The 26,352-nt window shown below is 50.9% G+C and overlaps 1 protein-coding gene and 1 long non-coding RNA gene across 14 annotated transcripts in view; both read left to right on the top strand.

Moving 5' to 3' along the window:
- ZZEF1 (zinc finger ZZ-type and EF-hand domain containing 1) overlaps positions 1-1,601 on the top strand; it is a 101,117-nt gene extending 99,516 nt beyond the window's left edge. For all 4 annotated transcript variants that reach the window (XM_042917010.1, XM_042917008.1, XM_042917009.1 and 1 more), the window contains exon 55: positions 713-1,601. In XM_042917010.1, coding sequence (XP_042772944.1) covers positions 713-793 — 81 coding nt within the window. In that variant the 3' untranslated portion in view covers positions 794-1,601. The remainder of the gene's footprint in view (positions 1-712) is intronic.
- Positions 1,602-7,858: 6,257 nt separating this feature from the next.
- LOC122207164 lies at positions 7,859-14,253 on the top strand. Of its 10 annotated transcripts, none has more exons than XR_006196696.1 (7): positions 7,859-7,947; positions 8,264-8,345; positions 8,907-9,633; positions 10,724-12,416; positions 12,632-12,789; positions 13,279-13,451; positions 13,611-14,253. It is a non-coding gene; the product is annotated as an uncharacterized LOC122207164 (long non-coding RNA). The 10 variants fall into 10 exon arrangements; XR_006196699.1 differs by lacking the exon at positions 7,859-7,947 and having other exon boundaries at positions 8,067-8,345; positions 8,907-9,058; positions 9,481-9,633; XR_006196695.1 differs by lacking the exon at positions 7,859-7,947 and adding an exon at positions 8,119-8,147.
- Positions 14,254-26,352: the final 12,099 nt, after the last annotated feature.

The following is a 26,352-nucleotide window of genomic DNA, read 5'->3' as shown; positions in this document are numbered from 1 at the left end:
CTGAGACCCGGAGGCACAGTAGAACCTCCCTCCCCTCCTAACAGGTGCCTGCCCCCACCGCCCCCAGTACCCCTGCTTTTGTGACACGCAGCGAAAATTTGAGATTTGACCATATGGCACCGAGCGCTCCATAGATTCCTGTGGGCTCTTCCCTCTCACCTGCCCCTGTGCCCAGTGTCACCCTCGTCCTGACCCTCCCCACAGCCCATCCACCGTGCTGGACCAGGGCTCTGCCTCGTCCTCCCCCAGCCGCCTTCCGCCCCTGCTGCACAGAGCCCGCACCACGGCCTCGGCCTGGCTCTAGGGCGTCCTCCTTCCCAGCAAGGACCCTTCCTACACTGTGGCCCAGCGCTGGCTGTCTGTTTCTTCCCTTCCGCACCTTTGTGCTCCTCCCTTTCCCTAAAGAGCTTGCCCAGACACCCCGTGGGCAGCATCCTCCGGGTCGACTGAGCCCACCAAGCATTGCACCCGCCCCTCTTACAGGGCAGTGATGCTCTTTCTACCCTATGTTTGGAGCTTCCGTGTGGTTGAGAGAGTTTTTCTCTCTCTCCTCTAGACTGGTGCTCCAGGTGAGGGGAACCACATTTGCTTGTGTCTCCCTTGCCCCAGCCCCACCCCCAGTGCTCAGCAGAGGCTCTTGTTCAGTCCACACATAACGAGTGAGCAGTTGAATGGTTCTCGACATTGGCAGTGACCCTTTCTCCCTCCACAGGCTCTACAGAACATCGCTGCTATCAGCCTGGCCATCAACTACCCAAACAAGGCAACCCGCCTCTGGAATGTCAAGTGTTAGCCCTTGGTATGGTATGCATGGACCTAGCTGATGTGTCCACACGGGTTTTAGAGCAGACGTCTAAACTCATTCAGGGAAATGCCCATGCTGTAGCGTCCGGCCCCCCTTGAGCTCCCCCTTTGCTCCGAGTAGAATGCCAAGTAGTCACGCCTCCAAGAACTTGCCACGTCACAAGCTAGACACCTGCACACACCATAGCATATGAGAATGAGTATGAATAACTCAGAATTATTTGGGAGGGCAGGCAGGGGCCCTTGAGAAGGTTGTTCAGAGACCAGCCTGGAAAGGGTTCTGTCTCCGTCGAGCCGGAGCCGGCGGCTGAACGCGGCGTCTGCCCGGAGCTGCGTCCCTCAGCAAGACCTCCGGCAGCGGGGGCCTGGCCCGGGACCTCTCCCTTTGCTCTTGCTTCTTGAGACTGGATGGTCCAAACCAAAGCTGATGAGAGCTCGTCCTGGCTGCCACCTGGCCCCCGAGCACCCACGCAGCTGCCCCGCAGAAGTCATCGGTGACAACAAGTGCCCTTGGAAACGGCCAGCGGGCCTCCCACGTGCATCGCTCGTGCACCGGTCCTAGCGCATCTGCGTTGAGTTGTTTCAACTTATTCCAGTTTCCACCTCACATTTTTAGAGCAGAACAACATGACTCCCTTGAAAGGCCCCACGGGAGGCCCGGCAGAACGGTCACGCAGGGGGACACACTGTTTGTGGAAGCAACAAGTCGAGGAATTCTCTTTAGCTTCTGTACTTAAATACTTGAAGTGTTATCAGATGAGATCTTATTTTAGAAGTAAAAACAAAACAAAACAAAACAAAAAAAGACAAAAAACCAAATAAACAAAAGACACATGATTTTATTTCTTCTCCGTGGTCATGGGCAGCCCAACGTGTCCGCCCCAGGGCCCCACCTGCTTCTTCGGCTGTCATTTGTCTGGCTGTGAGTGCGCCAGGTCTCGCGAATGCTGTTTTCCATTTTTCTTTTTATGATTGCGGTCTTGCCCTGAAGTGCCGACGATTCTCTTTCCAAAGCCATGCTTTGGCGCGTGAGGGCGGGGTGGGTACCTGGGCTGCGCGCAAGGCTCGGTGAAGAGCGCTTGGGACCGCTGTCGTTTCAGGGCGGGCATCCTGGCCTGAGCATGGCCTGCTGCGTGGGGCCCGGGGAAGGCCGAGGGGAGCAGGTCAGTGCTCCCGTGGCCTCTCAAGCCCCCTTCGCAGGGTCTGCGGGGTCTGGGGTGGAGGGGCCCGAGAGTGCAGGTCCCACGAGTGTCTTCCTGCAGAAGCACTTTTGCCTTCTTGGTCAGGAGGCCGAGGGGCAGCAACCTCATGCAGCCTCAGAATTGGATTCTCACTCAAGCCCCAAGCTACATGTTGAGCCAGCGTGTGGGGGACAGTTCAAAGGAGATGCAAACCGAGGGGCCCGTCCTGAAACTTGGTGATGTCAGGCCTGGGGCCTGGGCTCGGTCTGGTCCCCCGTGGTGTTGGGATGCAAGCTCTGGGCACTGCGGCTTGGAGGAAACCGTCCTCAGCTTTCAGAGAAGGCCCCACGCTCCCTACCACCCAGGCCCAGGCCCGTCTCAGTGCAGAGGGGGGCCTGGAAGATGGACGAGACGGTGTGCTCGCCGCTTCGCCTCGCTGCCACCCACAGCCCTCGTGCCCCAGACTGACTGACCAAAGCAGGACAGATGGCGGGGCGGGTTCACACCTCCTGGGGTGGTCACTGCCAACCGTGTTCCCCATCCTGCTGGGAGGCCTGACCGTGGGTAAACGCCGGCCCCCGCACCGCTGCTGTCTCACGCCGCCCTTGCCGTTCTGGCCTCTCTGACTTTGCACGGAGTGAACCCGGGTTCTGCTTCGCACACAGCCGCTGCTCTCCCCCGCTCAGCCTGCCCCACCCACCTGGGCCCCTGGGCCCCACCGGCCCGCAGTGTCTGGAAGAACGGACACCGCCGAGACCAGCCTGCCTTGATCCTTCTTGGAGGCAGAAATTCCAGGCAGGAGATAAAACTGGCAGGAAAAAAGGTGTCGTGGAAACATGTGCCTGATTTATAAAGAGATTCTGACCCAAATCCTATATATTGTACAGACACTGTTCCTAAGGGGAGGAGTGACTTATTTTCATCATTGTTTTTAATTTGTTTTCTTACGGGTTTACGATTTTGAATTTTTCTTATTTGTTTGAAAGAAAGAATTTTGATTATATCAAGCTGAGTGATTTCAGCCTGTAAAAAGGATGTTGAGTTGTGGGTAAAATATGCAAATGAAGAGAAATATATTGTACAAATTCTATATAAAAAAGTGCAACTGTGTGTGGGGTTTTTCTTCCGTCTTTCTTGTGAGGATCATACTTGCAGCTTCTGCCCGGCCCAAAGGGATGGAATTGCTGGAATCTCAAGGACTTGTGGTTGACAGGAGCCAAAGGTGTGAGACACAAGCCCGCTGCCCCAATCTAAGCGGGGACGCGGAGACTCCGAGAGCTGCAGTGAAGCGAGGCTCTGATCAACGTTCTTACAAGAGCGGGCGTCTGACGGACAGGTGCACTCCGAGCGGTTACAGCAGACGATTTATCTCCTAGCTGAAGTCCCTCCCCTGCTTCCTCATTGGCTGCGTGCTACAGAGGGTACAGCCTTACGCCGACGTGGCCCGGGCCCGCCCACGGGAGGCAAAACTAGTCTGATTAGAACAAGTGGACGTTCCCTGGGGCGACGCAGAGACGTCAGTTCGGTGGCGCGTGCTCATTGCAAAGCCTTTGAAAAAGAATCCCGCCAAACGGAGGCTGGCGGGAGGATGGGAGAACTAGGAAGTGAGGTGTCTAAGGTTTTGGGACCCCACTGTGGGGGTGGGGAGGTCCGTGCAGATTTCCAATAGGCTGGAAACTACTGTTAACCAGATAGCCCAGCTTTTAGTTGGTACTTCTGGAAATGAATCATCTCCCTTAGTTCTCACCATCCCTCCTTTTCTAAGTTGATTCCATTTTCATTTATATTTCCTTTATTTTTGAGGTCTTGCTCAAACATGCTCAGGAAGTGTGGGCTTTCCTCACAGTCAGGTTTATCTTCCAATAATAATAGGTTATTTTGGACATAAGGCACAGACATTTGTTTCTTAAGAAGAACCTTACGCCCAAGGGGGTTTGCTGTGGTCAGATGCTCCAGCATTTTTCCAAAATATGTGTTGTCGTTGTTGTTTTTCCACCCAGGGATCCCAGGTCCTAACCGTTCCTTCTCTGCCTACTGAATCTCATCTTTTCCTATCATATTCCCCACTTTGAATACATGACTCCTAACTGCCGTTAGGAATTGGGACAACGATCGATCTTAACTCCCTCCTGCTGAAAGGGAACAATGACCGGGGTATGGCAGTCAGGGCAGGTTCCGAGGTCGATCCAGAGGTCCGAGATAACGGGAGGGTGTTTGGAACATTTGGGCTAGCAGAATTTTCTTGGAGGTCTTATTTTTCTGGCATATCATCAGCTTCTACAAATGACATACATAGAGTATTAGACTAACAAGCATTGATATTCCAAACGCAATGCCTCCTAGGGAGGAGACCACACCATGGAAAGGAAAGATGCATTGTAGCCATCCCAAAAGTCCCTGACATGTCTGGTCATTTTTTTTTTTAAACTTAACTACAAGTTTTCCTCTCTCTTCCATATTTATTTGGATATTGTGATATTGTTGGTTAGAATAATTAAGCAAGTTAACTAGTTTTTGGTTCTCGATCCTCGAATCTTCCTTTGGCCATCCAGTTTCCACAGGAACAAACTCCACGAGAAGTATTTAACTTTACCTCTCCAATATCCAGGTTACTCTAAGTTCAGGCAATTATTTATCCGTCCTGGAGCTAGTAGCACCGTCGTCCCTAATTCAGTCATAATGTCCCTTTCTAGCAAGGGAGTGGGGCTCTCTGCCTTTATCAAAAAAGAGGGCGGAAAAAAAAAGTCTGCCCATATGCACCCCAGGGGCTGAGAGAAAAATTTAGTCATAAGTTTTCTGGAGACGCCTCTAATAGCTACGCGGCATTTGGATGGTCGGCCGGGGAAAGGACGGAAAAGGCAGCTGAGTGTCAAGAAGGAACTCGAGCGGTTTTCCTTCTGTTTTCCAGAGTTACCCGAGGCTCTGGGTTTTCAGTGGACAGTTGGTTCAGGGGGGCCACTGTGATGAGCCCCAGGACCGATCCGTTCCCTTCAGGGACACTGGGTATCTGAGCCCTTGCAGACTGAGGTCCCCGAGGGCATCCGGATCTCCAGTGACCGTCTCCACACAAGGGGCCTGGCTCACGGGGTTTCGACTTCGGTTGTCCCCTCTGAGAACACTGGTGTTTCCAGTGCCCTGAATGGCCTCGGATATGGCACTTGGTGCCAGGACCTTGGGAAGTCTGGTTCGACATAGTATGTAAGGCCGAGACTAAGGCCTTACATTTTTTTTTATTTTATTTATTTATTTATTTATTTATTTGAGAGAGAGAGAGAGAGAGAGAGAGAGAGAGAGAGACAGAGTGTGAGTAGGGGAGAGGGAGAGGGGGACAGAATCCGAAGCAGGCTCCAGGCTCTGAGCTGTCAGCACAAAGCCCAACTCAGGGCCCGAACCCACGAACCGCGAGATCATGACCTGAGCTGAAGTCGGACACTCAACCAACTGAGCCACCCAGGTGCCCCAGATTTTTTTTTAAGCCTTCTTTCCTGTTCCTGATTCTCCTCTTGATCTCGATAGTCATATATCCAATTGGCAGCTTGTAAAAGCTCCTCCAGGGTCCCTTCCGGACCAATAGCCAATTTTTGCAGCTTCCTTTGAATATCAGGGGCCAATTTTGTCTTTCGGACAGATTTGTCCTTTAGAATCTTCTCAGCTTCAGAGCGGGGAGGCCTTTCCAGGAAGGCCACCAGGCTCTTGTCCTATGTCTGTAAAATAGTGGCTAACTTAGCATAATTTAAGGGTTTAACCTTAGACCTTAATTTCTCCAAAACACAAGCTTGGAAGTGGCAGCGATCCCAGTCCCCCAGCGGGATTAACATAGTCTCAGTTTGGATCTTGGGGTGGAACTGCCTGAAATCCAGTAGGGAACTGGGAGTTCCCTGAAGGACCTCCAGGCCCATCGTAATTAGTTAAGGAGTTCCTCATCCCCACATCTCTCAGCTGCTGCCAGAACCCCACATTTCTCTGTCTCATTAAGAGTCTGATTCAACAAAAGCATTATATCTTTCCAGGTCAATTAAAAAACCTACCTAATATTCTGAAAAGCCTTTATATACTTATCCAGATCATCAGAAAAAGTACCTAGATATCCTTTCGTCCGTCTTAAATCTTGTAATCTTATCATGGTGGTGCCTCCCTGGGTTTCTCCTTCTGGGGCTCCAGCTTCTTGTAGGGGAAACACGCCTGTCACGCTACAGGGAGGGCCTGGGTAAGGTGGGCAGCAGGGAGCAGAAGTGCACGTTTGAGGTCTGGGTATATGGATGGAGGACCCGAGGTGGAGGCTGAGGTGAAAGCCATCGCTTCCTCCCTCTCTAGGTCTGCTTTGGGTACAGGCAAAGGGCCCTTAGCTGTTTACCCTCCTGATGACTGGACTTCAGAAAGGGTTGGCCTGACACCTACCTCGATTGTCTCTTAAGGCCCCCAAAACACTGAACATAGGGACTTCACCCCATTTCCCCTCACATTTGCAGATCAAGTCCAATCGTAGGATGGCATTATAATCGGTATTTCCCTCTGGCGGCCAGGTTTCCTCCTCCAATTTGCGTTGCGGCCAAGCCTCGGTGCAAAAAGAAAATGAGTTGCTGCTTCTTCAGGGTTTGTGGATCAAAGTCATCCCAGTTTTTCAGAGTGCATCCCAAAGGGGTATTGGCCTTGGTTAGGGAATTGCCCATCTATAGGAAAAAGAGAAAAAGGCATCCCTTATAGCTGGCCAGGAGAAACCTCACCTTCTAACCCCGCACTTTGGCTGGCTACGGGATCGGCAGCCAGAAGCCCTGTCAGTCTCTCGAGCTGCTGGGAGTAGTTGCTCTTACCCAGGCTTGACCCTACTTCCGAGAGCTGACCTGGTCTTCCATGATTTCTCCTACCCGTTTCCTGCCTGCAGGACCTTGGGAGTACAGACTGTGACCATGAAAAACTCCCATGGTTGTTGAGGGATGCATTAATTTAATTTATCCCAATAGTAATTTATGTATCGATCATAATAAAACCGTTCCTCTTTACAAATCTATTTTAAAAGGCTAGCGAAAACCATTGGCCCCCCACCCAAGGATAAATTGGCCATTGAAGGGGGGCTAAAAGGGCCAAAGTCGACAGCTATTCCCCTGCCTTTTTTTCAGCAATGCCCATGTAAATATGTTCCAGCCATGTGGGTGTCCATTTCACAGTCACTAGATTGGTACAAGTTGGCATATACTGGGCTTAGTGTAGCAAAATGGCCCCATGTATCCCGGTAAAACCCTTCTCATATCTTAGTCACCCAACCCTCATATGGCACAGGCATCCATTCCTCTGCCTTGCAGAAACAACACAAATGTGGCACGTTTGGAGGCCGGCAGCAGGGACATTACCATCATCTCCTCAGCCTTTGGATCAAAGGAGGGGCAATTTCAACCAAGGCTTGAGCAAATCAACTCAAAAGGGCATGCTGTCCTGCTCTTTTGGTTAAAATCATAGTTCTTTCCATCTTTTTGGGCAACAGAGGAAGAAAAAAAAACTTTATTTTTTTTTCCAAAAGAAGACCAACAATCCAAGAAAACTTTGTCTTTTAACAGAGAGTAAATCAGAATTTTAATCTTATACCAGTGGTTTCGCTGAAGTGAAACCAACCTGAGCATCTTATCAGGCATCTGAGTTATCACCACTAGTTTGTCACCTTAGCAACAGGAAAGTTCTAGAAGAGCCAGCCTTGTGGTATCTCCCCACAGAAAGGTTCTGTCTCCCAAATAGCAGAAGTGTTTCACCCCAACTACGCAGGCATGGCTTGCAGGGCTCAGGGATGCCACCAGCCAGCTGTGGCACCAGGGGCGAGTTCCCTGGCCAGCCAGGCCACCCCATAATGAAGATTAGATAGGGTCGCTTACGTCATGAGCAAGGAAAGGGCCTGGCTGTGACAGGCTGTCTTAGGATTCACCATTGCCGTCCTGGACTGCTAGGCATGGAACATCGTGTGACCAACATGAAGGTGACCCACTCCACCCTCACACACTGTGCTGGGCGGGGGGGGGGGGGGGGTGGAGGTTAGCCTGGGGGGTGACGGCCCTTTTGTGACACCAGCTTTGCTAACAGCCCTCCAGGTATGTTCACACCCACAGCCGATGGTCGTGATGATGACATGAACATGCCCACCCTCACAGAGGGCTTTGTGCCATTCAAAGATTCCAGGTCAGAATTCGAATTACAAGTGGCCACCTGTGTCATCAGCATTGTGACAAGCCATCCTGTGCCTTCTCAGTTCTTCTCCCAGCCCACTGATGGATGGTCATGTTCCCCTCCCACAGACAGCAGGATCCTGCCAGGAGCCCAGGCTCAGCAGAGAGATCCTCACCATCCCTCATGTTATCACCATGACAGCTCAGAGAGGTGGGTGTTGTCCTGTCCATTTTACAGACTCAAAATTTGAGTCTCAGGGCATTAGATCCTCCTTGTTGGCAGGAAACAGTCTGGAATGATACCATGTCACCCCCTTCGCCAAAGACCATGACTAGAGACAGCAGACAGAATTCAGACTCTCCAGGGCTGACCCACAGAGCACAGAGAAGAGCCATGCCAGCTTTCAGCTCCCAGTGCTAGGGGCACAGTATCATTGGTCAAATGTCTCCCCACCCCCACCGGGAGCCCAGCCCTCCACCTACTTCTGGAGGCCAGGAGAGGTGGTTGCCTCGGGGGCTGGGGAGAAACTGGACAGTGATCTGGCCAGTCGTCCAAACTAATATGTGGAGACAGAATAATCACCCCAACAGGCATCTCTGGGGAGGACCCGCCAACCAGAGCTGGGGTGCACTTTGGATTTGGGGTGTGGGGTATAAGAGCTCCCTCTCTCGAGCTCTCCTATTTATAGTGGCAAGTTGGTAGTGATGGACACAGGAGTACCAGCCTCCCCTCCATCTGGTCCTCACTCTCTCTGCTGTTCCTCCCCCACAGAGCCCCAGTGACCTGTGTCACAATAGGATCTTGTAGACATGACTGTGACCTCCAAGCCTGGGTCATAAAAGACAATAACCCTGCCAGGCTGTCTCCGAGAGCAGCCGGCCACCATGCCCTGCAGATGCCCAAGCGGTCCTGTGGAGAGCCATGTATGGAGAGGAACCAGCCGTGTGAGGGATTGCCTGGGAAGGGAGTCTTCCGGCCCCAGCCACACCTTCAGATGAGACCACAGCCCCAAACACCCACCCAACTGCTCCCAAATTGCTGACCCCCAGAAACCAGGAGAGCTCATATGTGTTGATCGTTATACGACTGTAAGCCTTGGAGTACCTGGTTGGGCAGGAGGAGGCAGCTAGCGGTTCTGCCCCCTGATGATGAGACGGGACAATCCATATTGTCACCTATATGCACCCCACACATGCACACAGAAGTTTTTAAATGGGACTGTGCATCACCATATTTAAGCTAACACCAGCTGCTATCTTAAATAAATCCTAAAGTCTGCACAGCTAACACAAGAGGGAGGACGTTGTGGAGGACACGATGTGTCTGGTGGTTCTCCTCCAAGCAGGAATTATGGACCCAAGACCTCTCTCCCCTGCTGGCTCTCCAGTTCAGTCCGAAGATGGGGACAGAGACCACGGGAAGGTCACAGCACTTCTAAACCCTCTGGACTGGAAGTGCCACTTGCTGGACCCACTCATGTTCCACTGGTGAGAGAGGGGTGAGTGCTGAGGATGGGCTCCGGCCTGGGAGCCCCTGCCTGGCAATAGCACCATTGCGTAGAATCCGTGTCATTAGCTACCCATCTCTGCTGTGTTCCTATTCTCTCGCTTCTGAAAATTAGAAGCTGTGTTGTGGACATTGTGGCAGATAGACCTCAAGGTGCGCCCGGATCTCTGCCTCCTGATATCCATGGGAACACAGCAGAGGTGATAACACATATGTGGTTATGTCCCATAAGAGTGTCACAGTGTCTCCAGCAGACCCATCCCCCAGGTGGCCTGAGGAAACCCGTGGCCATGCAGAGAGGGTCTGACCCACATGGAAACTGAGCAGCCTAAGGCCTGAGTGAGGAGGCAGGTCCTGCCTTGGGGGAGGCCTCGGATGGGACCCCAGCCCCAGCCCACACCTTCGTCTCAGGGGACCCAGCTGAGTTGCTCCCGGACTCCTGCCCACGGACACCATGAGATAGTAAATGTGCTTGTTTCAAGCCCCTCTACATGCACCCGTGTGCCCACTACATGTATCCACTCACCCCGATGCCCCCCTTCCTGCACCCATCTTCCCCCCTGCACCCACCCCCCACCCTCACTCCCCCTGCACGCACCCACCTGCCCACTTACATGCACCCAACCACCTTCACCTCCCTGCGCACACCCACATGGCCCCCCCACACACCCACCTACCTCCCTCATGCACTGCCCTACCCCACTGCCCCTCTCTCTGCACCCACATGTCCCTGCATGCACCCCCCACCTGCCCCCTGCCCCTCTGAACACACCCGCTGGCCCCCCCTGCACGTACTCGCTTTCCCCCCTCACGCACACACCTGCCCCCCTGCACGCAGCCAGGGGCCTCTGTCTTACATTTTCCTGACATAAGCCAGGATGTATTTTCGGCTCCTGGGATATAGTCTCTGAGATGTTGGTCTCTTGTCTTCCTGGTGTTGTCATTACTGAAATGAATTACTTTCTTGTGTCATTTCCACTCACATCTCTGCCTTTGGATTCTGTCGGCATCGAGTGCCCCCACCCGGGGCGCTGTTTGGTGACCCTGGATTGGAGATCTTGCCCCCCTTTGCCCTGTCACAGGACACTGCAAGTTGCAGGGGAGAGATGAAGCCAAGCCCTCCTGGGGAGACCCCGTGCACCGGCAGGGAAGAACCCCGGGCACCACCTCCCAGGGCGGAAGAAGGGGAGCCCACGTCTGCAGCAGGTGCGGCTGAGCCCCTGACGCCCTGAGAGGCTGCACGACAAGACTGGAGACAGGGAAGCTCTCATCCAAGTTGGAACATGAAGAGGAGAGTTCCCCTCGGGATCTTTCTGGATGCAGATCCTACATTGCTGGAGGTTTACCTCAGAAGAAAGCCCAAGAATGGAACTTCTGACTTGTTGTCCTGTAATGTCCTCCCTGGAGGGAAGGTCTGCATGAGTGACAAGATGGTTCTTCCACGTGGCTGTGGGTGGCTGTGGGGCCTCCAGGCAGGTGCTGCTCTGCCCTCAGCGGTGTCCCTGCTCCGCGCCCATCCTCCCTTCTCCTGGTGTCTGTGAAACAAGCAGAGAAATGGAAGAGCCGGTGAAACTTGGAAGGGAAACTTGGAAGGGAAGCACGTGTCCCTTTACGTGCTTGGGACCATCAGACCTGACGCTCACGGGATCGCTACTGTGAGTGCGGACAGAGGAAACACCCACGGGCACTAAAAGGCTGTTGGCACGAGTCATTGCTAACGGTCGCAGAATCTGCAGTTTCAGGGCCTGGATCAGGTTAGGGTTAGCCCTCCTGAGACACACCAACACGGCTAACGGCCCCTCTGCCCATAAAGGTTCACGGTGGCTGGGAAGTCACCGCTCCCACCCGACGGACGGTGATAGCACCTCTTGAACCCACCTGCTCAGAGCAGCCCAGGTGGCAGGGACCCGTTTCCAGCTTGGCCTCCCTACTCCACACAGCACCTGCTCTCCAGCGTCTTCCCTGTTTCTGAGTCTCTCCTCGCTTTCCGTCTGCCTTTCCGTCCCCTGTCCCTAACTTCCTGCCGAGTATTCCTACAAGCCAACAGTTCAGCTCGGGCAGGGGGAGGTAGGTGGCCAGGAGAGGCTCGCCACACTCAATGAATTTCAGGGCATTCTGGCTATTTCCTCCCAGCCCAAAAGACTGCCCAGCTCCCTGGGAGCATCCTGGCTGTTTACTGGCAATGAGGGCACTGTTGAAATCATCATTATTTTCAAATAACAAGTATTGATGAGGATGTGGAGAGGAAGGAACCCTCCTGGTGGGAATGCAAACTGGTGTAGTCACTGTGGAGAACACTATGAAGGGTCCTCAAAAAGTTAAAAATAGAACCACCCAATGGTTCATAATTCCAGTCCTGGGGATTTACCCGAAGGGAAGGAAATCGCTGTCTGGAAGAGATCTCCGCACCCCCACGTTCATGGCAGCATTGTTCACAATGGCCCGTCATGGAAACAGGTTCAGTGTCCATCCGGCGAGTGATGCCTTTATGAAGGAATATTGCTCAGCTGTAAAAAAGAACAGGCAGATGTGGAGGACGTTATGCTGAGTGAAATAAGCCAGACACACAAGGAAAAGGCTGCGTGGTCTCACTTACACGTGGAATCTGCCGAACAGGCAGAAGTCGAGTCTTACGTGTGTGGAGCCCCTGGCACCCCACTCAGGCCTGCCGGGGCCCAGGGAAATCAGCGGGGACCTGCTTACCAAGCACAGAATCGTGCAAAACAACACATGCCGTAGCCTCCATCTGGGCATCTCCGTGGTTTGGATGCAGTGGTGGGTGAGCCCAGCAAAGTCTAGTTCCGTGGTTCAACCTCAGCTGCCCTAGGCAGCATACATCCCTGTGGCTCTCTCGCCAGCCTTGCCCTCCCCAGAGAAGCTTCTAGATGTTGGGAGGGTGTCCTGAGGGTGGAGGGCCGGGCGATGGGTCTGCTCCCTTTGCTCCAACAGGGCCTTGGACCCCCAACAGCCCGAGATGATTCTCTTTGCAGTGGCCCCAGCAGCCCCCTGAGATGCAACGCAACGTCCCCGGTCAGCAGGGGCAGCCACCATAGTCCTCAGTGATCCAGCCCAGGGCCCATCAGCGCTGTGGCCGAGACTTGGGCTGCAGAGGCTGGAATGTGGCCTCTGAACAGCCTGGTGTGCACAGGTCAGGCCCTGTCTCTGTTTCTCTCTCTCAGTCTCTGTCTCTGTCTCTATCCCCCATGTGGTCTCTCTGCTGGGTGCCCTCACAGTCCAGCTTGTCACATGGACACTATGTGAGCAGGTGTCCCAAGAGAAGCAGGTACAGCTGCACGGAGCCTCAGGAGTCCCATGGGCCACAGAGCCCACCTGGGGAGCTGTGGGAGCCCAGGGAGAGGTCGACTGTCCAAAGCCCAACCCCCGACCACCCCAGGACACAGCTGCCTGGCCAGATCCCCTCCTGCCTGCAGGTGGCCTCCACAATCCTCAGGGTCGGTGGGCAGCTTCCCACCTCTCTTCCATCTGGATGTGACACCCTCCAGGTCCCTTGTCTTCCATGAGTGTGCTGTTAGGTGTGGTGGTGGTGGGGGGGTGTCTAGATATGGCTTCTAATTTCAAGCAGGGTCTATGCTCAGATCTCCTAAATAAGTTCAAATCTCGATTCTGTTTGGATTAGAGAAGGAAGAACATGAAAACGTGAGCAATGAAGCCAACAATAACCCATCATTTAAATCCTGCTTCTCACACTTTGACTTGGAAACAAAAAAGTGATCCAAGGAATTCATGCCCAGTCTCCACCCAACAGAACCCTGCTGAGGCATCGATGGCCTTGCAGATCCTCTCCAGCAGGTAAGATGAGGCCAGGTGGATGCAGGCAGGGCCGGCTGCAAGGACAGCTTCTCTGGGAGCTCCCCAAAGTGGGGATCAGCCCGCACATGGGACTTCCGGCTAATCTGGATCAGAACCCTGTGCCCATGTGTCTGGGGACTCATCTCCACCTATCTGCAGGGCCTCCCAGGCTGGTGTGGTTCCTCCACCAGAAATGTGAAATCTTCTGTCACCATATACGTTTGGGAAATGCCAGGAGCATCTCCTCGGGATTCAGCCCCCAAACGGATGGGCATGCGCACTGGGCAGGACCCAGCAGCGGAAGCTGAGTGCCAATGTGAGTGTAAGCGGTCGGGCCACCTGGCAAGCATCTGGCAGCTTCCCCTGGAGGGAAGCACTCACCTGGCCTATTAACCGGGACAAATGAAAATACATGCCCCCCACCCCCGCCAAGGCCACCTGCCCCTGTTTGGACAATCACCTGTCTGGACAAGGAGGCCAGCACATCCTGCATGTTGGTGGGGGGGGCACTCAAGCCCCGGAGTGTCAAGGGCACAGCGCTGGCTGCCATCCGCCTCTGCCCACTGGGAATGCTCCGGGGAGGGACCTCTAACCAGACTTGATAGACAGAACATATAGACTGCACACTTTTGTGTGGACTCTTGACACTCAGAACCATGTCTCAGAGATTCATCTGTTTCCTGGCGTGGACCCTTCATTTTCTGTGGCTGAGTGGTGTTCTACCATGTGAACACTCCGGGATTCCTTTGTCCGCTTGGATGGTTCTTAATTTGAGGTTACAATAAAGCTGCTATGAGCATTCTTTCTTTTTTTTTTTTTCAATATATGAAGTTTATTGTCAAATTGGTTTCCATACAACACCCAGCGCTCATCCCAAAAGGTGCCCTCCTCAATCCCCATCACCCACCCTCCCCTCCCTCCCACCCCCCATCAACCCTCAGTTTGTTCTCAGTTTTTAAGAGTCTCTTATGCTTTGGCTCTCTTCCACTCTAACCTCTTTTTTTCCTTCCCCTCCCCCATGGGTTTCTGTTAAGTTTCTCAGGATCCACGTAAGAGTGAAACCATATGGTATCTGTCTTTCTCTGTATGGCTTATTTCACTTAGCATCACACTCTCCAGTTCCATCCACGTTGCTACAAAGGGCCATATTTCATTCTTTCTCATTGCCACGTAGTATTCCATTGTGTATATAAACCACAATTTCTTTATCCATTCATCAGTGGATGGACATTTAGGCTCTTTCCATAATTTGGCTATTGTTGAGAGTGCTGCTATAAACATTGGGGTACAAGTGCCCCTGTGCATCAGCACCCCTGTATCCCTTGGGTAAATTCCTAGCAGTGCTATTGCTGGGTCATAGGGTAGGTCTAGTTTTAATTTTTTGAGGAACCTCCACACTGTTTTCCAGAGCGGCTGCACCAATTTGCATTCACACCAACAGTGCAAGAGGGTTCCCGTTTCTCCGTGCTATGAGCATTCTTGCACACGCCTTTTGGTGAACATCTGCCCTCAGTTTTGCTGGGTAAACACTCAGAAGAGGGACTGCCAGGTTAGAGGGCATGTGCCTGTCTGCCTCGAATGGTGCCGCTGAGCCGATTTCCAAAGCAGCTGTACCGTTTCTGGTCCCCACCAGCTGCTTCTCATCCTGGCCAGCACGGAGTATTGTCAACTCCAGAATTCTAGTGGGCGAGTAGTTTAAAAGTACGTTTATTACAGTGTTAATTACACTGGCCGTTGGGGGCAGTTCCTAATTTGGCACTCCTATTTCCCTTTCCTTAGTGTAGTACCCTTGTAGCTGGGCTCGCGGTCACTCAGCTAGCGACTGCACGTCCCAGCTTCCCTTGCAGCTGCAAGCGGCCCCGTGACTAAGTTCTGGTCAATGGTATGTGACAGAGCTGATGCGTGCCACTTCCTGTCCCACTGAATCTGTGAGCATGTCCTTCCTCCCCGCAGATGCCACGCTGCCCACGGTCTGCCTGTCCACCTCTGGCAATGTTATGTTAGAAGTAAAGAGACGTCCACCTGCGTTAAGCCACTGCATTTCAGGTCTCTTTATTATGGCAGCAAGCCGTGCCCCCAAAGGATGCACTGTGGTTGCACATTCACCCGTGGCTCTAACACAGCGACACCTGTGCTGGTTCTGCCTGCTCAGCACCATCCTTTCGCCAGGGTGCTGCTCCCACCCAGCCCCGAGGTTCCGTGAGGTGATGGACCCACCCTGCCCGGACGCAGGCAGGTGGCCCAGGTCTGGCTGGTCGTGGCTCCCCATCCTGTTCGGGGTTGTAATTTCACGGGTGGGGCATGAGACCCAACTGTAGTCCTCCCATGAGACTCTCAGTATGGTGAGAGAGAGTCTTTGTCATTACTGTGCATTGTGGCGGGAGAGGGAAACCAACCCCAAGCAGAACCAGAGGCGATCAGAGAGAGGGGAGGAGGAAGCCCAACAATGGCGTCTCCGCCCCTGGATCTAGCTGTACCTGCAGCACCTTTAGATGTAAGTGATCCACGATTGTGAGCTGAACTTCTGCCACTTGCAACCAGGAGTCCCATCTCCTTCCCTAATGATAAACACGTTTGGGAGTGATTTTATATAAGCATCGTGCTAAATGTGTATATAAAGTCTGGACATACCCCTTAAAATGGTAATTCATTTTTGTTAATGTTTATTATTTATTTTGAGAGAGAGCATAAGTAGGGAAGAGGGGCAGAGGGAGGGAGAGAATCCCAAGCAGGCTCTACGCTCAGTGGAGAGCCCGATTTGGGGCTTATCCCCATGACCCCGGGATCGTGACCTGAGCAGAGATCCAGAGTCAGATGCTTAACCGACTGAGCACCCAGGCACCCATAGAATAGTAATTCTTAGTCTGGAGAGAGTTTGGAGGCTCTATCCAGATGGAATCGATGGGGTTTTGAACTGTGCAGGTCTGCTTAGATGTTGATTTTTTTTTAAGTTTTTTTTTGTATGGATTTTTAAAAAAACATACCATACAGTCCTGTAAATATGCTTTCTCTTGTGATTTCCTCAATGACATTTTCCTTTCTCTGACTTACTTTATTGTAAGAATTCAGCATATGATGCATACAATGTGCAAAATACATACTAATCGACTGTTGATGTGACCAGTAAGGCTTCTGCTCAAAAATAGCTATTAGTGGTTAGGTTTGGGGGACCCAGTCATAAGTTATTCATGGATTTTTGACTGTGTGGGGGGTCAGTGCCCTAACCCTCACATTGTTTGAGAACATATCAACATTGGTACATGTAACAGATCATCATTTTTGGAAGGAATAAAACTAAAGGAGAAACAATGTTTAGCAGAAAAGCCCCCAAACCCCGTCAAACCAGCGAGTGAATAGACATTAGCATGAAACGCACAGCTGACACGTGATCCCACCAGATGTTGACGGGAGACAGATGGTTACTGTTCTTGTGTCTTTTGTGTAAGTTTTGACAGATGTACACGCCTGTGAGACCACCTCCATGATCCAGGACATTTCCTTCACCCCCAGAGTCTCCTCATGTCCATTCAAAGTAACCCCGTCACCCCATGCCAGACAAGTACACATCTGCTTTCCCTCCCTGGCCACCAGCTTTCCCTGTTCTTGACTTTGGGGTCATGGGATGGGACAGTCACTCTCTGCAGGACATCTGAACTTCACTGTGATGCGGGGGGACGCACATCAGCGATTTGCTCATGTCCGTGTGGCCTCTCATATGCACGGTCCTACCTCTTGTTTCTTCATTCACTAGTGGGTACACATTGGGTGGTTTCCATGTTTGTGCTGGTTGTAAATAAATGCCTTTAACAGTGGATAGTATGAGTTTAGAAGAAAAACGGATGCATATTATTTTCTGAAAAAAGTAAATTATGCTCATACCACACATAGAAATTAGAATAAAGGATAAAGAAGCAATATTTCTTCAGAGTTCCCACTACTCAGTTGTAACCACCAGGCTATTTTGCTGTGTTTCTTCCCAAACTGTGTCATGTGCGTGTATGTATGTATGTACATAAAATCGTGGAATTTGGGAAAGTACAGCAAATGTAGTTTTGGTTCTTGTCTTTTATAATGAACACGGTTGTCTTAGTGTGGGTTTTCCAGGGAAGCATAACATATATTTATCACAAGGAATTGGCTCACAAAGTTATGGAGGCTGGGAGTCCCCTGACGTGCAGCCTGCCTGCTGCAGACCCGGGAGCTGCTGGTGGGGGTCAGAGCCCGAGCCGGGAGGCCGGAGAGCGCGTGCACAGCAGGTGCACGTTCTGGTCCGGGGGCAGAGAACACCGGGTCCCGCTCAGCAGCCAGGCGGAGAGGCGTTTACTACCCTTTCTGCTGTATTCAGGCCTCAGTGCACTGGACGAGGCCCACCCTCACTAGGGAGGCCAGATTCAGGTGTGAACCTCACCCAGAAGCACCTCACAGATGCACCTAGAATGCTGTTTGACACACAGAGAGATTGATTTCAGGACAAATCATTTACACAGGTAGCCACGTGGAAGGTATTCTGTTGCAAATCCGCCTTCTCAAAGACAGGGATTTTGTCTGTAAACTTCAGACCCAGAAAATCGACTGTTCTGCCAACACGAGGCGATTATCTGTCCTCCCTGAAGCAGAGCGCTGTTTCTCTGGATCCCTGCCTCGCTGTGTGCCTGCGCTGGACGCCGTGTGCACAGTGAAGCTAGAGGCCCCCAGAGGAGACCGCCAGGAGCCTCGTGCAGACGCACAGGAACAGAGGCGGGGCAGTGTGGCACTGTGTCCAGAAGGGGCCGGTGGGGCCCTGACCAGAGAAGCCTCCAGGGCTCCCTCCCCTCTGCTGTGGCTCAGGGGGCAGGGCTCACAGGCTCGCTGGGCAGTGCTCTTGCAGAGCATGGGACGGGGGCTTGCAGCATGAGAGAAGGAAGCTAGTTCTGAAAGCCTCAGTCTCCTCCCCGTGCCTTCACAGTGGAGACCGAGCATTCACGCAGCCTTGTGCCCACTGGGAAGAAACATCACCACGTAGACCCCCTTCCACTTCTGCACAGGGCACACACACCGCCTCTTGTTTCGCTGCTTCTCAAGGGCATCCGGGCCCCTGGAGAATCTCTCAGGACTGCATTGTGGGATCACCTTGCGAAGCTCAGAGTCCTCAGGCAGTGGCACCTGCCCTTCCACGCATGCCGTGCTGCCTGTGATGCTTGAGCCCTGCATGCGGCCCACATCCAGGAAGTTTGAGGATTTTGCCCAGACCAGGTTGGGGAGGGGAGCCGCACCACGATGCCATTTGGCCTGGGCCCTGGAGACCCCCCCGCCTCACCATCTGCATGTTCTGTGGGATGTTGGTGTAGGGGGCATCCTGGCTCTGGGTGACACACCCCAGGACAGTAGAGAGCAGGGTCTGGCTTAGGCTGGGGCCTGACCCCGAGTCCAGGCAGTGCAGAGCCTTGCCCAAGGGGCTGCATGAACCCCTCAGTCTTCTCCTCATGGGGACAGGGGGCATTTATTTGTGCACCTCCTCTGCCCTCAGTGAGTAGTGAGCCCAAGTTCAAGATGCCCACAGATCAGGTGTCTGTGAGAGCATGTTTGCTGGCTCCCAGACAGCACCTCTTTGCCGTGTCCTCACTTGGTGGAGGGGTGAGCGAGCTTTGTGGGGTCTCTTGTAAGGGCCCCACTCCCATCCATGGAGGATCCATCCTCCTGACCTAAGCACCTCCCACAGGCCCCTCTCCTAACACCATCATCTTGGGTGCTGGGATTCTAACACGAGCTTGGGGGGCACACGACCGTTCAGACCATGGAGGTATGGCATCTCCAGCCTCACTCCCAGCTGTCTCACGAAGGAGTCTCCACCTTCCACAGACACTGCCTTCGGAAGTCCCAGATGAACCTGTCCTCTGTTCCCTGCAGTCATGTCTTCAAAGCCACAACCTTCCTCGTAGCCTCTCTGTTGGGGGTCAAGCTGCTGCATTGGCATATATTTCGGGTACAATGTAGGCCAGGCGTTCATCTGAGCACTCAGGGCTGTGCAGGTATGCTGTGACCAGGAACCCTTGTCCCCATGCCTGAGTGATGGAGCCAGTGTGTGCCATTTGGCCCGGGCCCTTCCGGTTGTGGGACTTCTGCTCAGACTTGAGCTCTGGTCCCCATAAGCAGGAAAGGCTAACGTGACAGAGTGAGACTGGGCACGTTAATGTTTGCACCCCTGGATTCAGGTAATGTGCTCCTCTGTCTCATCCCCTCTGCTTCTCACTGTGCCATTCGAATTTACTTAAAGAGCCTTGTGATTCCAGCATACTAGTTTGGTCGATGAGCCTGCGTGGTCCATGACCTCTGGGGTAGCTTGTCCGGCAATGCACCCGGAGGACACAAAGCCGTGTCTTCACCACCTCCTCCAGCTGCACCTCCTCCCGGTGCTCCAGAGGTGGAAGGAGACTTCCTGCCTGCCTTCGAGGGACCGATTATGGAGACAACTGGCCCCAGCAAACAAACCCTGTGTTCTCCTTCCGTGAGTCGGACACGAGGTCTAGGCTGGCCCAGAAACAACAGTTCCTCACGGTCGCCAGCCTCAGGAGATTAAATGTCACCTGGTGTGTAGAGCTGTGGCCTCTGTAAAATCAAACGTTGTAACTCAAACAAGAGTTAGGCACAGTCCGTTGCTCACATGTGTGCATGCGACCATGTGACATGTGCATGGGTAACCCAGACATCCAGGAGGCCCTAAGTAGCCACACGACGTCCAGACAGTCACCGTGATGGCATGACTTTGCATGCAGGGGCAGCCCTCAGGCACCGCCTCCTGACTGCTTGCTCTCTTCTCTGCCGTGCTCTAAAAAGTGAAGCTGCAGGATGGCTGGAACCTAGACCATGGAAGGTAGGAGGTGGTTGCTCTTGAGGAGAGGCATGCTGGCCGCAGTGACACGAGCAAGAGATGGGGAAACCGTGAGCAGCAGATCCAAGAAATAAAAAAGCCAGTAGATGGGCAAGGGGGTGTCAGGGCTGCTTCCTTGGGAACCTCATTGCTTTAGTGTTCAATGAGCCGTGGCCTGGCCTTGCAGACCTGTGTGCCAAAGCCCCAGTGGGACCTGGGATCGCCCAGGCATCTCTACCGTGTGTTTGTCAGCCATAACTCACGCTTGTGTCCTTCTCACCTTCTGAGGATCAAGGGTATCGGTGGTCCTTGCAAAGTACATCCTATGTCTTCACAAGTTTGCAAACATCACGGTTCGCAAAGGGATGACACTGGGGACCTGGATTCCCGATGCAGTACTTTCTGACTTCAGGATGCTTATTCATTGGCAACCTGGTGAATTCTGTAAATAGGGCCCGTGTTTGTTAATTCAGCTGCATCAAAGATAATAAGATCAAATAAGGTCCTTTCATAATACATTAGTTGGCATAAAATCCAATTAGATATTTCTGAAAATCTTGAGTTGACAGGGCAGGCTGCCCCCAGTGAGTTTTCCAGAAAATGAGCCCTGACTCATGGAGCAGCAACTCAAAGATTCATCGTGTAGTTGAGACCCTCCTGTAAGCTCCCCTCCCATGGCTTGTGTCAGGTCTCCTGCTGCTGCCAAGTGGGGATCAGCCCCAGGGTTGGCCTCCTTTCCATGACATTGTACTTGGCCTCAGCACAAGCAGATGGACTGCTGGCATGGAGGCTGGGGCCGGGAACTGACAGCATCTGATCCCAGGTATAATTTCTAAGGGGGATCCAGTGTGCAAAGCAGAGCCACCAGGTACACGGGGCTGGTGTAGAGAGACGTCCATGGTTTTGGAACAACCCCTGGACGCCCTCATCCCACCTCCTCCTGCCACCAGGAGATACTGAGAGATTCTATTACCAGGTGAGTGAGGGGCATCAGCCCAGGGACGTGGAGGGCAGCAAGTTGTCCCCAGCTCTGACTGCTCCCCACTGTGGGCCCATCGATGGCATCATCAAGACATCTTTGGCCTCAACCACTGTTTCAGGAAAACGCTTGAAAAAGCCAATTTCAGCATTTATTTCCAAGGTTCCAAGACACATCTGAGGAAGGAAAGATCAACAACAATGCAAAGACAGCCTCTCAGCCCAGCCCTGCTCACCAGCCCTGAGCTCCAGGGGTCCAGGGGTCCAGAGGGAAGGACTCATAGGGTTGGGGAAGACAGACTTCTCAACGTTTACTCCAAAGGGGTGTCACTTTCTTGGTTTATCCTCCTCCAGCCTGCAGATATCCAACAGAATATGTGGGCTTTCTGGAAACTTGAGGGCTGTAGTGGGTGGTGCGGACATTCTAAGCCTGTGTTTTTGAGGGAAGATGCCGCATGGTTAAGACCCCAGGCCTGGGTGCTCTGGGGATGGGCCGGCTGTAGAAGTGTTCAGAGGTCATGGCAATGCTCAGGGCTCTGTGGTCAGTGGTGGGCCTGGGGTCAGTGGGCCCCCTGCAATGCCCTTCCTGCTCTCCATTCTGCTCCATTGGTCTTTCTGTCTCTTATCCCATAGCATACTGTTGGTTACTGTAGCTTTGTAATATAGTTTCAGATCAGGGAATGTGATGCCTCCCAGTTTGTTCTTCTTTATACAGATACTTTGGCTATTCATGGTCCTCTGTGGTTTCATACACCTTTTAGGATTTTTCTAGTTCTGTGCAAAATGGTACTAGAATGTTAATCAGGAGGGATTACATTGCATCTGTACATCACTTTGGGTAAAATGGACAGTTCTATAATATTCATCTTTATAACCAGGAACACATAATATCTTTCCACTTCTTCATCAATGTCTTATCATTTCCATGGTATAGGTTTTTTATGTCTGTGGTAAAGTTTTTTTCCCAATTGTTTTCTTAACTTCTGTTGATGGTCCATTATGAGTTTGTCCAATGTAATGATTTTTGTATCTTGATTTTGTACCCTACAATTTCACTGACTTTGTTTATTTGTTTTAACTTTTGTATTTTTTTGTTGTTTGGTGGAGTGATGTGGTGGAAGATGGGAACTCAAAATGGCATGTTTCTACCATATCCTAGGTCATCCACAACATCTACGGCATAGCGGCCACTAATATAATTCTACGACAGTGTCCTTTAGTAATATGTTGCATCTTGTGAGCTGTGTCCAGGTAGGGTTTGGCCTCCATCACGAAGTTCGATGTGTTCTACGCTTTTCTGGTATGTTACTAATATAATTGTTTTGAGAAGTAATGCAGTTTCCATGAATTGCCAACATATAGAAAGTCTGCAACAGCAGTAGAAATACTCTTTATCGCTACACTCAGCTTCACCAGCCGTCATTTTACACAGTTGCCACTTCTTATGCCATATTTGTTGTTTTTTTTACTCAAGACAGGACACCTTCGCCAGGCACTGTCATAGAACTCCCCAACAGGGAAATCATTATGGTTTTCTCATTATATAATCCAGAGGCCACTTCAACTGTCATCACCCGCCCGAACTCTGTGACAATGACTCCTCCTGTTGTGACCCCCTTTACTGTTCTTGAGACCTTCACTCACTTCACAACCATGATTGATCTAAAGGTCACAGAGGGCTGGGCAGCCTTTTCTGTGTGGCTTCTGTAATTTAGTATGTTTTCAATCTTCGTTCATGTTGTGACATGTTTTAGTATTTCAGTCATGACTTTAACTGTGGTTCAATTTACAAAACATAATAGTGACCATTTAAAAGATTTTTTTTAAAGTTTTTTATTTTTTTATTTTTATTAAAAAAAAATTTTTTTTAACGTTTTATTTAGTTTTGAGACAGAGAGAGACAGAGCATGAACGGGGGAGGGGCAGAGAGAGAGGGAGACACAGAATCGGAAGCAGGCTCCAGGCTCTGAGCCATCAGGCCAGCGCCCGACGCGGGGCTCGAACTCATGGACCGCAAGATCGTGACCTGAGCTGAAGTCGGCCGCTTAACCGACTGAGCCACCCAGGCGCCCCTTTAAAAGTTTTTTAAATGTTTATTTATTTTTGAGAAGGAGGGAGAGAGAGAGAGAGAGAGAGAGAGAGAGAGAGCATGAGTAGTGGAAGGGCAGAGAGAAAGAGAGAGAGAGACAGAATCTGAAGCAGGCCCCAGGCTTTGAGCTGTTGGCACAGAGCCCAGTGCAGGGCTCGAACCCACGAACTGTGAGATCATGACCTGAGCCGAAGTTGGGCACTTAACTGACTGAGCTACTCAGGCACCCCTAAAAGATTTTAAGTCTACAGTTGTATGCCACTAAATATATTCCCATTGTGCACACATCACCACATTCCACCTTGAGAATGTTTAAATTTTGACCAAGGGAAAGTCTGTGTATACTAAACATTAACTCCCCATTCCCCTTTCCCCTCTGCCTGGCAACCATATTTTACTTTTTGTAGGTGAATTTGATTGTTTTGGATACCCCAAACAAGTAGAATCTTGTAATATTCTTTTCTGTGATTGGATTATTACCCTTGCATAGTGAATTCACGGTTCATCCATATTGTGATATGAATCAGTACTTTAGTCCTTTGCATGGCTGGGTACTATTCCATTGTGTATACACCACCCATTCACCTTTCAATGGACACTTTGGTCAGCTTAGCCTTTTGACTATTGTGCGTGATGGTGCTACGAATTTGGGGAAAGAAATACAGAGTGAGTCCCTGCTTTCAAATATTTGGGGTATATACCCTGAGGTATATCAATTGATTCTATTTTTAAGATTTTGAGGAACTCCCATTAAGTTTTCCTCAGTAGCTGCACAAATTTATTTCACTTCTTGATATGTTGGAAGAACATTTCAGTTTCTGGATCTACCCCATGTTATATATTCATTTACCCTTTGTGGCATGTTTGCATATTTTGTACTGTTTTCCAATTGTGAATAGTATTGCTATGAATATTTATGTTGGCTTTGGTTATGATTATGGTTCTGGTTCATGATGTGTGGATCCTGGTACACGGTTTATAGATTGTGGCTTTAGGATTCTATTGTTTAATGGTGTATGGTTTTGGGTTTATGGCATATGGCTTTTTGGTCACACACCCTTATGATTTGTGTGTTTTCATGTGAGGAGGTGGGAAGAAGAGTGTTATTGGGTTTGAGGAGAAATATTTTTTGTGGATGAGTGGATGAGGGGGTTAGCTGGTGGGTGTTTGGGGGGGGAGGGTTTAGGAGGTTCAGTGGATGGTGTGTGGGACAGCTAGTGGGTTCAGAATTTGGAGGTGATGGTTTAAGGGTGAGTGAGTGAAGGTTTGAGAGGGTTTGAGTGAGGGTTGTTGAGGTGGCAAGGGGATGACAGTATTGGGTGTGGGTTTAGAAGTTTTGGGGGATGACTGCTTATTAGTTGAGTGATCAGAAGGATCAGGTGGTAATGGTTTAGGGAATGAGGGTTTGGGAAATGAGGATAGGAGTTAGGGGGAGCCTTGAGTCATTGGAGATAATGGTTAATGTGTTTAGGTTGGGGCGGTGGAAGATCCAAAGAGAACGCAGTTGTCCAGAGTACTCATTAGGGAGAGCACTAGACTAACAGGTTTGTGGGTTCCAACCTAGAGGTAGAAGCCCTTGAGAGCTAGGGTTTAGCATCAGTGTACATTCTGAATTCAGATATGTGGTTTGCAAGTATTTTCTCCCAGTTTGTGGCTTGTCTTTTGGTTCTTTGAACACAGTTTATCAGGGTAGAAGTTTTAATTTTATAAAGACCGTGTTATCAATTTCTCTCTTTTTTGGATTGGTATTTGTGTCTGTGCTTTATTTTTTTTAATGTTTATTTATTTTGAGAGATTGGTGCTGTCTGCACAGAGCCCAATGTAAGGCCGATCTCACCAATCATGAGACCATGACCTGAGTGGAAGTCAAGAGGCAGACATTTAACCGACTGAGCCACCCAAGTGCCCCTTGTGTTTGCATTTTATTTCTTCCTTCCTTCCTTCTTTCCTTCCTTCCTTCCTTCCTTTCTTTATTTTTTTTGTGCAAAATGGTGATTTTATTAAAGCACGGGAACAGGACCTGTGGACAGGAAGAGCTGCTCTGGGACCATGAGGAGAGACTGGTTATATACTTTGGGGAGGTAAAGTCCAGGGGAAGTTTCCAGTGAGATTTCATATGCTAAAGAAGACTCACAGGATATTGGAGGTCTAGCTATTGTCAAGCTAAGGTTGTTTTCCCCCCTAGCAAAGCATTAGTATTAAGACAGTAGGGAGTTCTGGACAAACATTTTACTCTGCCTGCCTCAAGTATTTGCCAACGGGATGCAGGTTATAAGGAAATTTAATTTTATCTGCCATTTCCTTCTGCCTTTGTTTTCAATATCATTCCCCACTGAGCAATTTTGACCCTTAAAATCTTTCAGGTTCCTTCTGTAACTTCTTCCTGCTGAGTAGGGGTGTAGAGATGTCCCTACCTATGGATCAACATTGGTCAGTTGGGGAAGGTATTTATATATAGGAGTTACCACAGGCAGAGGCAGCCAATCCAAAGTAGACAACATATATGAACCTCCTTGAGTAGAAACGATCCTCTGTCTCCTAGAAGTTATGGCAGTGAAGGAGGCTTGGCACCAGGCAGGAAGACACAGGAAAAGACAACAAATAAGGCCCATATTATGGGAAAGAGAAGCCCAAATATAAAAAAAAAAACAAAACACTTGATAATTTTCCTTCAGTCCATTACTGTCATTTGAAGAGGGATTTGAGGCCTTCCACTGGTACACAGGAATAAGAAGGCGTGTCAGCTTGCATACTAGATTCCTATGAGGAAGGTTCAGGTTTAATTCTTGATATGTGAGTCCATGAAGAATGACCTTCTAATTTTACTACAGTGGGAGTACATAATACAACCCGGTAAGGGGGGTTAAAACCCCTGCTGTATTAGACTTCCAACCCTTTAAATACATCATGTCTCCTGGGTTTATATGGGGTGGGTTTCTAGTAACTGTCAGATCAGGTTCAGGAAGGCTATGACTTGTATATTCATT

The sequence above is a fragment of the Panthera leo genome, chromosome E1 (assembly GCF_018350215.1).
Source record: "Panthera leo isolate Ple1 chromosome E1, P.leo_Ple1_pat1.1, whole genome shotgun sequence".
NCBI lineage: Eukaryota > Metazoa > Chordata > Mammalia > Carnivora > Felidae > Panthera > Panthera leo.
This window is presented reverse-complemented; position numbering and strand designations above follow the sequence as displayed.